Source organism: Talpa occidentalis, unplaced genomic scaffold (genome assembly GCF_014898055.3).
Source record: "Talpa occidentalis isolate TD23 unplaced genomic scaffold, MPIMG_talOcc4v2.1 talOcc4.7, whole genome shotgun sequence".
NCBI lineage: Eukaryota > Metazoa > Chordata > Mammalia > Eulipotyphla > Talpidae > Talpa > Talpa occidentalis.
This window is the reverse complement of record NW_023605083.1, coordinates 133,515,898-133,529,341: the sequence shown is the minus strand read 5'-3', so window position 1 is coordinate 133,529,341 and position 13,444 is coordinate 133,515,898. Positions and strand designations below refer to the sequence as shown.

Here is a 13,444-nt window from a genome sequence, read left to right as displayed (position 1 = left end):
TCCACCTTCCTGTAGAAAGATCACTGAATGAACACAGAATGATAGAGACTTTACTCTGGTAGCCCCAGGGGAAAAAGCCGAAGGAGACAGGTGATCTTGATTGTAATGTATAAGACAACTGGGCCTTCCCGGTGGCGCAGTAGTTGAGGCGGGGTTGCGAAGCTGCCCGCAGCCTCTGCAGTGCCGGTTCCACCCCCGGCCACCAGGTGAGGGTCCCACATGGCGCGCAGACCTCTCCTGCTGCACCCGCTGCTCCCCTCGGCAGTGTCCTTCGGTCCTTCTGCCTGCTCTGCTCCCCGCTCTGGCTCTGGTGAATTCTCTCACCCTCCCGTGCTTCTGACTGTACCCAGTGCTTGTATAAATAAATAAATAAATCTTTAAAAATATATATATAAGACAACTAATGCATTTTATTTAACCTAATATATAAAGTGTTGTCATTTCAACAAGTAATCAATATAAAAGTTGTCAATGAGATATTTTATATTCTCTTTTGCACAGACGGTTAAAGTCCAGCGTGTGTTTCACGCGACAGCACATGTTACTTCAGAGCAGGTGACTGAGGGTTACTGTAACGGGCAGCACAAATCTTGAGGTTGAGGGCTGTGTGTGCGCACACGTGTGTGTGTATAGATGTGGGTACATGTGTGTGCACGAGGGGCGAACGAGCATTGTGTGCATGTGTATGCAGATATGTGTGTGCATGTGTATGTGTGGATGTATGCGTGCTAGTGTGCATGTGTGTGCATAAAGGGTGTGTGTGTGATGTGAGTGTGCATGCATGTGGGGTGTGTATGTTCTTCTCCATATCTAGGGGAGATGGGGTGCCCCATAGACCTGTTGACTGGTCGTCAGGGCCTTTTTGGGAGACATTGGTTTCCGGGAGACACACATGGGCTGGATGCCGTGAGACAAAAATGAAGGAGACACGTCCCTGCGCCCCAAAGACCACATCCCTGGGAGACCCGTGTGCAACCGATGGCCGTGCTCAGCCACGTGTTACCAGGTAAGGGGGGAACAAGCAGGGGCATGGGGTGCTTGGAGGTTTCAGAGACGAGAAGGCCCAGGCGGGGTCTTGTAAGGTGAAGAGAAGCGCGTCAGGGGAAAACAGGAGTTGAAGCCGAGGAGTCAGAAATGACCAGCACAGCGAAAACCAGTCTTCGACTTTGCGAAAAACACCCTGGCTGCTGAGGGAAGAGGGAGGAGGGCGGGAGGGGCTGGAATGGGCTAGGGCAGGGTAAGGGGGGAGTTGGTGTAGGGTCACTGAGGTGAAGAAGCCCAAAGTTACCCCAAAGTTGTATAAGCACGTAAGCAATGGACAAATCAATAAAGCAAAAAACCAAAATGCAACAGCAGGAGACAAACAAAACCAAAAATGACAGGCAGGTGGTGAAGCAGGTGCAAAGGTACGAAGGCACCAAAAAGTTGGGGTCCTGCGGGAAGCGGCTGATGCTGGAGCAGGGCGCATGTGCTGGGAGCAGAGGCGAGGGAGGGGTGCAGGGGGGGATGATTTCAGAAGAGCACGTGGGCCATTCTCTGTGGCCCAGGGAGAGCCACAGGAGCTACTGAGTCAAGAAGTTGGAGGATCACGTTGATATTTTCAGTCTCCTTGGGGGCAAGTGGCCGACAGATGAGGCAGCTGGGCGCAGGTGAGAGATGGCGATGAAGGCCTCGCAGCTCACGGGAGTCCCTGCGCACGGACGGGCACCGTGCAAAGCACTAGACACTCGCCATGTCAGTTAAGATCTCAACAGCCCTAAGAGGAGGTGCTATTAGTATCCTCATTTTGCAGAAAGGAAACTGAGGCTCAGGAAAGTAAAATAACGTGCCCAAGATCACGCTGAGTCAGTGACCGTACAATCTTCAAAACCAGGTCTGTCTGAGTTTGGAAGCTCACCCTTGGCCACCCCACCTCCCCGCCTGCCTGCGTGCCCACCTCCCTGTAGAGCTGCTCTCCGTAGAGGGTAGAGCAGCCTTGGGCCTCAGGTGTGTGAAAAGGGGTCAGAGGGGCCATGAACTGGGCTTGGGTCACACGTGGAGTTCAAGGCCAAGGTGATTTGTTCATGCTCACCCAAGCGCTGGGCTCCGTGCCCATCTGCATTTGCTGGGTCAGGGAGTTCGAGAGACCGAGCAGGATCCCCGGGGTGGGGGTGGGGGGTGGGGTCTGTGTACATTTCACGGGTCTGGAGGCCCAGTGGCTGGCTAAGATAGGGACGAGACAGGGCCTGCTTCCTGGAGATCAGGGCACTGTGCTGCTAACTCTCCTGCCTCCCGCACCCCGCCCACCCCTTAGCCAGGCTCAGGCTGGCTCCACTTCTGGCAGGACATCGGTAAATAAACAAAATTCAGAGAAGCATCTCTACTCCCCCCATCATGTTGGGGCCATGACAGAGGCGCGTTCGCCACCAGAGAATGAAGGCTTTTTTCACTCAACAATTATGAAGATAAAAATGAAGCAGATGCTTTTATCTGGGCTCACCCCACTCACCAGCCGGGGTGTGCAGGCTCTGGCTAGGGGCTGGGGTGGGGGGTGGGGGATGTGCTAGGAAGGAGTTAAGCCTCAAACCTAGTCCAGAGCTTCTCAGGTCTGAGTGGGGTCTGAAGGATGCCATGAGGTGGGAGAAAAGCACTCAGCCTCTCTCTCTAGGAGGGGTCAAATGCAGCCTAAACTGGGGGTGATAGAAAGGTTTTAGAGATAGCACAGGCAGGAGGGCGCCATAGAGTGCGGCCCTCTCCCACCTTCCATGAGTGTATGGGAAGGGAGATGGGAAACTAACCAAATGGAGGAACAGGGATCTTAGACCTTTGGCACCCTTCAATAGGGTCTGAGATAGAGCACAGGCGCTGTGGACACTGGAGTCACACAGTATGACACGATCCACTTGCACTAGGGGGGATTGGCCAAGGAGAGGTCACTGTTTGGAATCAAAGACTCTTACCTTCAACCTGGCAGGCTCCTGTGTGTGTGTGTGTGTGTGTGTGTGTGTGTGTGTGTGTTGACAGCATAGCTGGGCGGCAGGGAGCTCCACAACAGGGTTGCTCAAGCTTCCTCCTTCACAGGGGGGTGTGAGGGCTGAGGTGGATAATCTATGTAAAGCACTTAGCCGACTACCTGGCATTAAGTTACAGCTCAATAAATGGTAGCTATTATTAGCCACCATTACAAGAAGCTGCAGAATAAACGTGGCACATCTTCCTGGAGTGCCAATTTTACTCGATGATTAGGGAGGAAGGGACATTCTTTTTATATTAAGATAAACAGGCATCAGCTGAAGGAGAATGCCAAACTCCCCCCCATTTTTGACAACAGAGGTTTGGGGTTTGCGACGCCCTGCCCCTTCAACCTACGTGCTCACCCCCACTCCACCCCCTTCCCTCCAGGGACACAGGAACTAGAAAAGTACCTGTACGCAGAGTCAGGAGACCTGGATTCCAGCTGGAAGACCGGCTGACCACCGTGTGACCCCGGGCATGGAATTCCTCAGGCCCCGTTTCCTCACTGGTAAATGGGGTTCGCTCCATCTGCGTCCAGGATTGTGATAACAAACAAGACAATGCTTGTTGCTGACACAGAGCCTTCTCAAGAACAGGGGCTCAAGGAGCATTAGGTTATGAGGGGCCGAGGCACACAGGCATGCTAAGTGGAAGAAAGGTTACCAGTTATTGCGACTAAGCCCCAGAGGTCTTGGGGGGAGTGAGTCGGCGGCCCACAGCAACGACCCCAGGTGCCATTCTGCATGGTGGTCTGGGATGGGAAGGCCACGATTTCTGGAGCCAGCTTTGCTCCTAAATCATAGCTTTACTCTCCTTCAGTTCACGTAGCCCCAGTTGGTTTTGGTTTTGGTTTTCTGAATCTTATGAGTTTTCTAAGATTTGGGGGATGGACAACCACCCCCAGCTCAATATTATGTCGATCTTCTAAAAGCACTCGGCTGAGGGCAACTTAGGTCCTTAGGCTGCCACCTCTGGTTCACGCATTTTTTCTAACTTCTCCATGAGTGTAGTCCTGTATCCTCAACAGCATGTAAAATGTCCAAAGTACAGGGATCCTGCCTGTTTTAAAAAGAACCAAAATACTGTAATATGGAACCATCTTCCTAACTGCTACCGACGGTCTTGCAGAAAATTGTGGGAAAATGATTTTGGTGAAGGAAGGTTAGGGCCATATCCTGAGTATCCTTAATTTCATTTTAACAACCTATTACGAATCTGTCCTCTGAGAATGCATCCAAATCACTTGGAACTTACTTAGGGGACACATTCGTATAATTACTTTTTATATTTTAAAATGGCAATATGGGGCCTCCCCGGTGGCGCAGCGGTTGAGTGCTGGGTTGTGAAGCTGCCCGGCAGCCTCTGCAGCACCGGTTCGATCCCCGGCTGCTCCCCGGCCACCGGAGGAGGGTCCCACATGGCGCGCAGACCTCTCCTGCCGCCCGCTGCTCCCCTCAGCAGTGTCCTTCGGTCCTTCTGCCTGCTCTGCCCCCTGCTCTGGCTCTGGTGAATTCTCTCACCCTCCAGCGCTTCTGACTATACCCAGTGCTTGTACAAATAAATAAAGAAATCTTAAAAAAAAAAAAAGATGTTATAAAGATGGCAATATGGAGCAGACCAGGAGGATGACAGCTCTGCTCCTCTGAATCTTGGTCTAGGCAGGGGGTGGTGGGGAGACGCTATACTAACTGCTGAGCTTTATTGAGGGAACTCTATTCCAGGTGCTGTTCTGCCTTGCTGAGTTCTCCCCATCCCAGATGAGATGTTATCATCCCTACTCTACAGATGAGAAAATTAAGGTGAAAAAAAGTTTATCAGCTCGCCTACCTCTATGAGGTTAGTAAGTGGCAGAGCCCAGGCCTGGAATCCGTGGCTCCCACTCCTAATTACCCCGCCCTCTAGCTCTGTCAGACACAGCCTCACGGCTCTGAGCTCGTCTGGATGGGTTTATTGTATTTTTTTTTAAATTTATTTATTTACACAAGCACTGGGTACAGTCAGAAGCGCGGGAGGGTGAGAGAATTCACCAGAGCCCGAGCGGGAGCAGAGTAGGCAGAAGGACCGAAGTACACTGCTGAGGGGAGCAGCGGGCGCAGCAGGGAGGGTTCTGTTCACCATGTGGGGCCCTCGCCGGCAGCCGGGGATCGAACCGGCGCTGCAGAGGCTGCGGGCAGCCTCGAGGCCCAGCGCTCAACCGCTGCGCCCCGGGGGAGGCCCATCTGGATGGGTTTAAAGCCAAACCACAGGGGCCACGACCGCTCTGCTTTGCTTCCTTATCTGCCCAGGCCTCCTGCACCCACGCCCTGCCCGGCCCCTGGGGTCACCGCGCTGACCCGCTCCCTGGGGTGGCGTTTGTGGCTATTTATGGGCCCCTGTTTGTGTCTTGGGCCAGACTGTAAACACCCAGAGGCCAGGGGCGTCCCTCCCTTTCCGCCTGGCTCCCCGGGCCTGGGACGCCGCGAGCCGCCGAAGCTGCGGCCCGGCTCGGCCCCGCCCGCGGCGGCCACCCGCCCCCGCGCCCCCGCGCCCCCGCGCCCCCGCGCCCCCGCCCCCGCGCCCCCGCGCCCCCGCGCCCCCGCGCCCCCGCGCCCCGCGCCCGCGCCCGGGCCCGCCCCGCGCGCCCCGTCTTTTCCCCCCGCTGGCCCCGCCCCCGCGGCTGCGTCCTTCCCGCCCCGCCCCCGGCCGCCGCTTCAGCGTCCCCTAGCGACGGGCGGCGGCTCCTAGCAACCGCATCAAGGCTCCCTGACGACGGCGGCACGTAGGCCACGTCAGCGCGCCGCGGCCCCGCCCCCGGCGCCGGCTGGCCCCGCCTCCCGCGCCTCGTCCGCCGCCGCCGCCGCCGCGCCGCCGCCCGAGCCTCGCGCAGAGCAGTTATGGCGGATCCCGCAGCGCCCGCGCCCGCCGCCCCGGCCGCCGCCCCGGCCCCCGCCCCGGCCGCGCCGCCCGCCGCCCCGGCCCCGCCGCCGGCGCCGGCCCCGGCGCCCGCCGCGCCGCCCGCCGCCCCGGCCCCGCCGCCCGCCGCCCCGGACGCGGCCTCGGGGCCGGCCCCGGACGCGGGCGCCGAGCCGGGCTCGCAGCGGCTGCTCTTCTCGCACGACCTGGTCTCGGGGCGCTACCGCGGCGCCGTGCACTTCGGGCTCGTGCGCCTCATCCACGGCGAGGACTCGGACTCCGAGGGCGACGAGGACGGCCGCGGCAGCTCGGGCGGCTCCGAGGCGGGCGGCGCGGGCCACGAGGACGGCCGGGCCAGCCCGCTGCGCCGCGGCTACGTGCGCGTGCAGTGGTACCCCGAGGGCGCCAAGCAGCACGTGAAGGAGACCAAGGTGGGCGCGGGCGGGCGGGCGGGCGGGGCGCGCGGCCGGGCCTCGCGGGCCGCCGCTGCAGAGTCATCGCGCCGCCCCCCCGCCGCGCCGCGCCGCCCCGCGCCCCCGGCCGGGCCCGGCCCCCGAAGCCCCCCGGCCCGCGGCCGGCGCGGCGGGGTGCGCGCGGGGGGCCGCGCCGCGGCGGGGCCCGGCTCGGCCCAGGCGGGGCTGCGAGAAGTTCGCCCGTGACCGCGGGCGGCGGGGTGGGGGCCCGGCCCGGCGCGCGCGGCCTCGGCGCCCCCTGCGCGGCGGCGGCGGGGAGCTTCGTGAGCCAGACCGTTCGCGGCCGGGGTCTCCAGATGCCAGGGGAGCGTTTGGGGGCGACGTGACAGCTGAGGCCGGCGTGGAGGCCCCGAGGGCAGCGGGACGCCTGAGAACTAGGGTGCTGCGGGCCGCGGAGGGAGGGGAGCCCCGCCGAGCCCCAAGGGCTGCTCTCGCCCCCGGGCTGTTAGAGGGACCTCGGGCTCCCGTGTGGTTTTGGGGTGAGGGAGGCTTATCGGCGTCGTCAGCCTCAAACCTTGCCCCGGGTGCTTTGGTGGCTTCTCAGGTCTTGTTTTCCCGAGTGTGAATTCCTATCAGTGCCCCCCACACAGACACACCCCGCGTGTCTCTCCCCTGCCCTCCGCCTCCCCCGAGCGAGCCTCCTCAGCAGGAAGAGGCCTGGGCCTGGCGGCGGCCCGTCGGCTGCCCGTCGGCAGGTCTGATTTCAGGGGAGGGCCCTGGCAAAGTTAATCTGGGCTTCGCACAGCGTGGGAGACAAAGGCGACAGGACTAGGCCCTCGTGCCGCGCTGCAGAGGGGCCTGTGGGGATGGCTCAGGCGGGGGGAAGAACCTGTGACCCACTCCCGGTTACCAGAGGCTGCGGACACCCGTGTGCGCCGTCCGCACACTCAGAAACCCGCACCCCGACCCTGGCTTTCAGGCAGCAGAATGCGAACCAGGCAATAGCTTCTGACTCGGGAAGAAGGTAATAAGTTCTTGTGCAAACGAATGTGGAAACGATCACTTTTTGCAGAGGCGCGCTTGTTAAAAATTACCAGGGTGTTATGTCAGAAGGAGGAATTTTGCTCTATGGACCGTGTCTGCGCGTTGTCTCACCAGCTAATGGCTGCTGATGTCTTTCCATAGGTTTTTTGGAAAATGTTTTTCCCTAGCCATCTCCTCTAGAGGCTGGTGCCCTTTGGAATGCCACACGCTGACTCTCATGGCCTCCTGCGCCGGGACTCGCGGACCAGGGCCAGCCGCCGCGGAGCTGCCTGGTTTTTCAGTGGTTGTTCCCGCTCATCTTACTTTGGGGGTTAACTTGGTCCACAGCGATGTTCCGTCTGCTCCCGCCACCATATGGGATTTTATGAAATTTGACTTCAAATACCTGCTCTGGAATCAAGTGGAAAGTAACTCTGAGGTTGGCTGTGTTTCGAAAGGGCCCTTCACGTCTTGCCGTGGCTCTTGAACCGCTGTGCTTCCAGCGGTGGTGTTTCCTTTGCCACTGTGGTTGCTGGAACCTCTGGCCTGAGCAGAGGCCACGGGCGTAGGCGCTCTGGAGAGTGGTGGCATCTAGTGTCCGCTTGGAATGGCAGGACCCAGCTCTTCTTTCAGGAATGGAGGCGAGGCTGTTGCTTTGTTTTGTTTTGTTTTGGGCGGGGGAAGCTTATACCTGTCAGGTGGCTGTTAAAACTCCAGCCCGTGTGTTACAGTGAGCCACACGCACAGGTGTCCCAGGTCCACCTGAAGGGTCTCCTGCGTTGCCGCGGTCTCTGCTTGGGCTGGTAGGGTCCTGGAGCCTTGCAGCCCCTCGGCTTTGGACGATGCGCCTTCTCTCCTCTCGCTCCTTGTAAATCCCATCGGGGTGACTGCGCTGTAAAGGAAGGACCATTAGCCCGATGAGCACTGAGGTTCTGCTCCCTGTTCCATCTCTTGTGCGGTGATGAGGTTTAAGAACCCAGTTACTGAGAGACTGATCTAGGGGTGTTCTTGGGGAACTTCTTTTTAAAGCTGCCACCTATTGGATTTTTTTTAATGGCCTCCATTTAATGTGGAGTGTTTAGTTGGCTTTGGAGTATTTTTGTAGTTTCCATGTTCATTTGAAGGGGGCAATGAATAAAGACTCGATATTAGTCTCCTGACTTTTTTGATTTTTTTAATGAACAAATTTGAAAAAAGAGAAGAAAAGGCTAGTCAAGGCCAGTCCTTTTCCTGGCTACTTCCATGAACGTTATCAACAGAAACAAAAATTCTTCCTGAAACTGGAATTTGTGGTCCGGTAGCCACAGTGAGACTCTTTTTTCAGACTGAAAGGCAGCTCCTCCTCTTACTCAGTCTCCTGACCCCTTCCACGCGGTCGCTGGTTTGCCCACTGGAAACTTTTCCCAGTCGGCAGTGGGCCTCCTCTGCGGACATTTGCCCCTTCCCCGGCTGTGGTCACCCCTTGAGTAAAATTTGGGGTTTTTGGGGTTTCTTTTTCAAAAGATCTATTTATGCATACAAGAGCTGGGGTGTGGGGGGATGAGAGGATTCAGCAGAGACAGAGTGGGGAGCAGAACAGGCGGATCTACTGAAATCCACTGCTGAGGGGAGCAGTGGGGAGACAGGAGAGGTCTGCAGCGCCATGTGGGTCAGCTCCCTGGCCGGGGATCGAACTCATGCTGCAGTGGCTGCCGATTGCTTCATAGTGCTGACTCCTCACCCCTTGCACCACTAGGGAGGCCCCGAGTAAAATTTTGTGCTAAAGCCAAATGCTGACAGCCTTGTCACCTTTTCCAGCATGGGCTGGACATATGAGTCTTTCTGTCTCCACCTGCCAGGGTTGCACAGAATAGCCCTGTGAGCAAGAGAGCAGAGTGCTGTCCGTCCAAGTTTGGGGCTTCTGGCTTATCTTTCAGCTTTCCCACCTCGCACATTGTCTTTTGCTTTGAATTGCCACAGTATTCAGGGTCTCCCCCTGGTTTTGATATTTTGGGTTTCTAAATTCAAGCTCTCGGTGATCTCCCTGTTTTGTGGGGCTGTGTGTGTGGTGCACCCTTGATGACAGGTCCCTCAGGAATTGGCTTGCCAGTTTATTTTTGGCTCTTGCTCAGGCCAGCGTTCCACGGGGAAATCTATTTAGGTGGTGCATCACCGCAGCGCGAAGTTTGCGTGCCTCCTGTCCAGGTGCTGGACCCATTAAAAGTAATTGTTCTAGGTGATGTCATAGGAAGAGTTATGTAAGGTTAACAAAGATGCAGGACCAAGTACATCGAATTCAGATAGGATCACAGGCTTGGCGACTCCCACAGCCGCTTCGTGCTCTTATCCCTTGTCCCTGAGTTCCCCACGTCCCGCCCCTGGGCCTCAAATCCTCGAGGGTGCCTGTCTGAGGGGATGCTCTCATCAGATGAGCCGTTTGTGCTTGGGTCCTGTGATTGGAAGTCAAAACCCTTGGGTGCTCTTCCTGGCTGTCACCGCTCTCAGTGACCTTGGCCAAGTCGCTGCCTCATTTTCTCTCTGCACAGAAATACCAGGTCTGTCTCGCGCCCCTGAGATGAGCCTGCACGGATGGAACGGCCAGCGGTGTTGGTATCTGCACTGGCCGCTAGGCTGTTCGCAGAAACCCTCCTGATGCCCACCAGGCAGGGCCGGCCCCGTCCCTTAGGGAGGTCACCCATGTGTCACAGAATGGCACCGCCCCAAAGTGGCGCCTTGGGAAGCACAAGGCGCATGGGGATGGGGCGTTCCAGCGGTGCAGGAATTCCTGATTGATCATGTTGTTGCTGTGACCTGGCGGATTACAGATTTGCCTTGTTAGGTAAAGCCTTCCCTGTGCCCATGAACTTCACTCTTCCCCTGCTTCTTACGGAATTCAGTAGCGCACATCTGAAGTAACACCTGCCAGAGTCACCCAGCCTCCAGGAGGGGCGTGGAATGAATCTATAGGATTGTGTGCGTGTGCGTGTGTGTGTTTTCCAGAATCTGGAAGACACTTGAAGTTCCTCAAAGACAGGTAATAAAATAATGAATTGCAAGGGCTGTAGTGGTAATTGTGCTGTGCTTGGAGATAAGAACACAGATTACCTGGTGTTGCTGTGCCAGCCGGGAGCGCGTTACGTGTACTGCTCACCGAGCACTCGGCAGCAGCCCGTGAGCGAGGTGCTGTCACTGTCTTACTGCAGAGGAGGAAATCGAGGAACCGAGAGAGTAAGTACCGCGTCCGGTGTTACGCTGCTGAGAAGTGGAGGAACCTGAGTACAAATACAGTCACTGTGGCTCGTTCTCCTGAGAATGTTGGCGTTCGGGACTCAGATCGTCGCTGCGTGCCCGTATGCGAGTACCCTCCTCACGCATGAGTCACACGCCCTGTGCTTGGCTTTACTCTTCCAGTCTTAACAGTTGAAGACTTGGTGGAGTAGGAGGAAGCCACAGGCGAGGGGAAGGCGGGCGGAGCGCGGCCTGCGGCCCAGAGAGGGAGGTCGTGGTGGGAGCGGCCTGGGAGCAGCTCTGTGCCTGCGCTTGCAGTGCTTCTGCTCTAATTTTTCATTCCTTGGCCCCCCCCCCCCCCCCGTCATTCCTAAAATAACTGTCAACAACACGTTTTATTTCTAGAGAACCTGTGATACCCCTAGATGTTGACCGAGCACCAGCTCTCAGTCTAGGCCGCTCCCGCCCTGGCTTACAGCCCCTGTGCCTCCCTGAGCGAAATGCACCTGGTCCCACGGCTCTGTGGTCGCAGGCCTGGTCAGTGCCAGGACACCCCCCCTTGACGGCCTGGCCCCTCTCTAGCTGCTGCTGCCCCTCCGGCCGGGAGTGCTGAGTCACGAGATGTCCTGCAGGAGGCTCAGCCGGTCAGCTGCCCCTCCCTGTCCCCTGTCCCGCCGTGCTGGGTGCTCTGAGGTCCTCTGGTGGCCCCGCTCCTCTGTTACCCCTACTTTTCTCTTTTTCGTGTCCCTGTTATATCAAAGGAACCTTTTCTCTCTTTGCCACCACTTTGCCCCTGGGCCTCATGGAATCCAGTGGAACCTCCGCGGCCTGTCCTTGACAAAAGGGTGCAGAGGAGTGTGGGCCGTGAGTGGGCCAGCTGCCTGCTGGTCGCCGCAGAGTTGGTGCCGGCCTCTGACCAGCATCCTGCCTCTCGGTGGAGGGCGTGACCTGGGCTCCTCTCTGATGCATAGAAGCTTCCTGAGCCTGGGCCCAGGGCCTAACCTGGGCCTGGGTGGGATGGGAGGTGCTCATTTAAATGGATTCTCCAAAGGGGAAAATTAGGGACATTTATAAAGCGCCTTTTCATTTGCAGGAGGCCGGCACTTGCGTTTGCTGGGACTTGGTGTCTGCCTGTAACTGCTTCCTGAGGCTCCACGGGCCGGCCACTGGACGCCAGGCCCGCGGGGGCCGTGGTTTGAGCGCTGCTGCTGTGTCCACGTTTCAGCCAGTGCTGAGCGGGGGTGACAATCGGAATCGCCTCGTTTCTGACATTCAGCCAGCCCGAGGCTCTGCAGGAAGCCTGGCGTGTGTGTGGTTGCAGACAGGGAAGAGCAAAATGCTTACTGGAATATTTTGTAGCTGGGAATAAAATTGAATCATGTTAATGGATAACCTTCCGCGCGTCTCCGCTCGGAGGCTGTTTGTCCTTGTTTGCTCTTCAGCTTCGCTCTGCGCTTGAGGGTTACGCGTCCTGCCACCCCGGCCCCTGTGCTGGGTGGACCGTGCGGCCACTTTGCCCACAGGTGCGCCCTGTTCCGATGCAGGATGGCGAGAAGCAAGTTTTCTGATTTAAACAGTGAGGCAGGTGAGACCCTTGTTCAGAAGTGTCCGGCTAGGGAGTGAGTACTAGAATGAATGTCCTTTTGGAGTTAAGTCTGGCTGGTTCTTTGGTTGAGGAGTTTGTTTGCATATTTTGAACGGCTGAAACACTGCTTCCTGCACTTAGGTCAGAAAACAAGACACTGAGCCACTTTTGGTTTAAATTGATAGCGTAGCTATATCTGGGGAGGACGCATCCTAACTTTGGCGGTTTCAGCTTTTTTTTTTTTTTTTTTAATTTAAGACTGAGTAGTGCTAAAAAAAAAAAAAGAAAAGGCAGCTAGTCCCAGCCAGCAGTGAGATGAAACCCCAGCCAGCAGCCGCGATTTTCTGCAGTCTCAGAGCGTCCTTCCTTCATTTGCATCCTGCAGGGAGAGCTGGTCTCTGCTAGCAGCTGAGGCGCTTCTTCCTCCCTGCTTCAGCTTTGCTCCTTTTGGTGGGAGAGGCTCAGTGAGGCAGACTGGAGAGGCCGTTGTCGCAGCGTGCCCACAGGCTGCGCCTGCCAGACCTCGCCAGGCGGGTGGGAAGGCGCACAGACACCCCATCTCTGCCTCTGGGGGGCTTCAGGGAGCCTTGGAACCCAGCGGACCCTGCGCTGAAAGCGTCTCCATATTTGTCTGCTCTGACTGTTTAATTACTTCAGGGACTTCGAGGGCCCAGAGGTTGATGACATCATCTTCAAGCCAAGCCTCTCTCCCCCTCCCCGCGGGCTTTGGGGGCACCCCAGCTCCCTGCCGGTGGGAAGGGACGTCGGCCTCCATTTCCTCGTGACCTGCCCACCCCTTGGCCTTTCTCTGTGGCCGCTCCCACCACTAAGTGTGACCACCTCCCTGAAGGTCACAAAGGACTGGTGAGTCCTGGTCACTGCCCTTCTTGACTCCTCAGTCCGGTCCCCTGCCCACCAGCCTTGCGACCCAGCGGCCTGGGCCCTTGGTTCCGGGAGACCCGGCTGCGCGGAGTTTCTCCTTTTGTCTTTTTCCTCCCACGTCTCTGTGACTCTCCAAGTCCTGTGCGCTGCTCGCCATCCCGTCCTCCTCCACGTGCCCGTCCGTCCGGGTGACCCCCTCGGCTCCGCCATGCTCCCCTGCGTCCCGCCCCCCGGCCCCTGCCAGCTCCGTGCTGCCCCCCGAGCCTCAGACTTTGTGGGGTAAAGCCTCGTGAGCGCCGTACGCTCTTCACCTCCAAGTCTGTGGAACTAAAAAAATTCTTTGCCCAACTTGTTATGAAAAAAGTTTCAAACCTCCAGAAAAGTCGACAGGCCAGGCCGGGGACGCAGGTCGGCGGTTAGCGCAGCGCCTGCCTCCTTGGCGGCCTCT

At 57.8% G+C, this 13,444-nt stretch overlaps 1 protein-coding gene and 1 long non-coding RNA gene across 2 annotated transcripts in view; one reads left to right on the top strand and one right to left on the bottom strand.

The window, feature by feature from the left end:
• Positions 1 to 413: 413 nt before the first annotated feature.
• Positions 414 to 6,173, bottom strand: LOC129144929 (uncharacterized). Its single transcript, XR_008549767.1, has 3 exons — positions 6,093 to 6,173; positions 3,405 to 4,053; positions 414 to 1,756 (listed from the first exon to the last, which is right to left on the bottom strand). It is a non-coding gene; the product is annotated as an uncharacterized LOC129144929 (long non-coding RNA).
• Positions 5,868 to 13,444, top strand: part of UBE2O (ubiquitin conjugating enzyme E2 O) — a 45,328-nt gene continuing 37,751 nt past the window's right edge. Inside the window, exon 1 of the mRNA XM_037494942.2 lies at positions 5,868 to 6,317. Coding sequence (XP_037350839.1) covers positions 5,868 to 6,317 — 450 coding nt within the window. The remainder of the gene's footprint in view (positions 6,318 to 13,444) is intronic.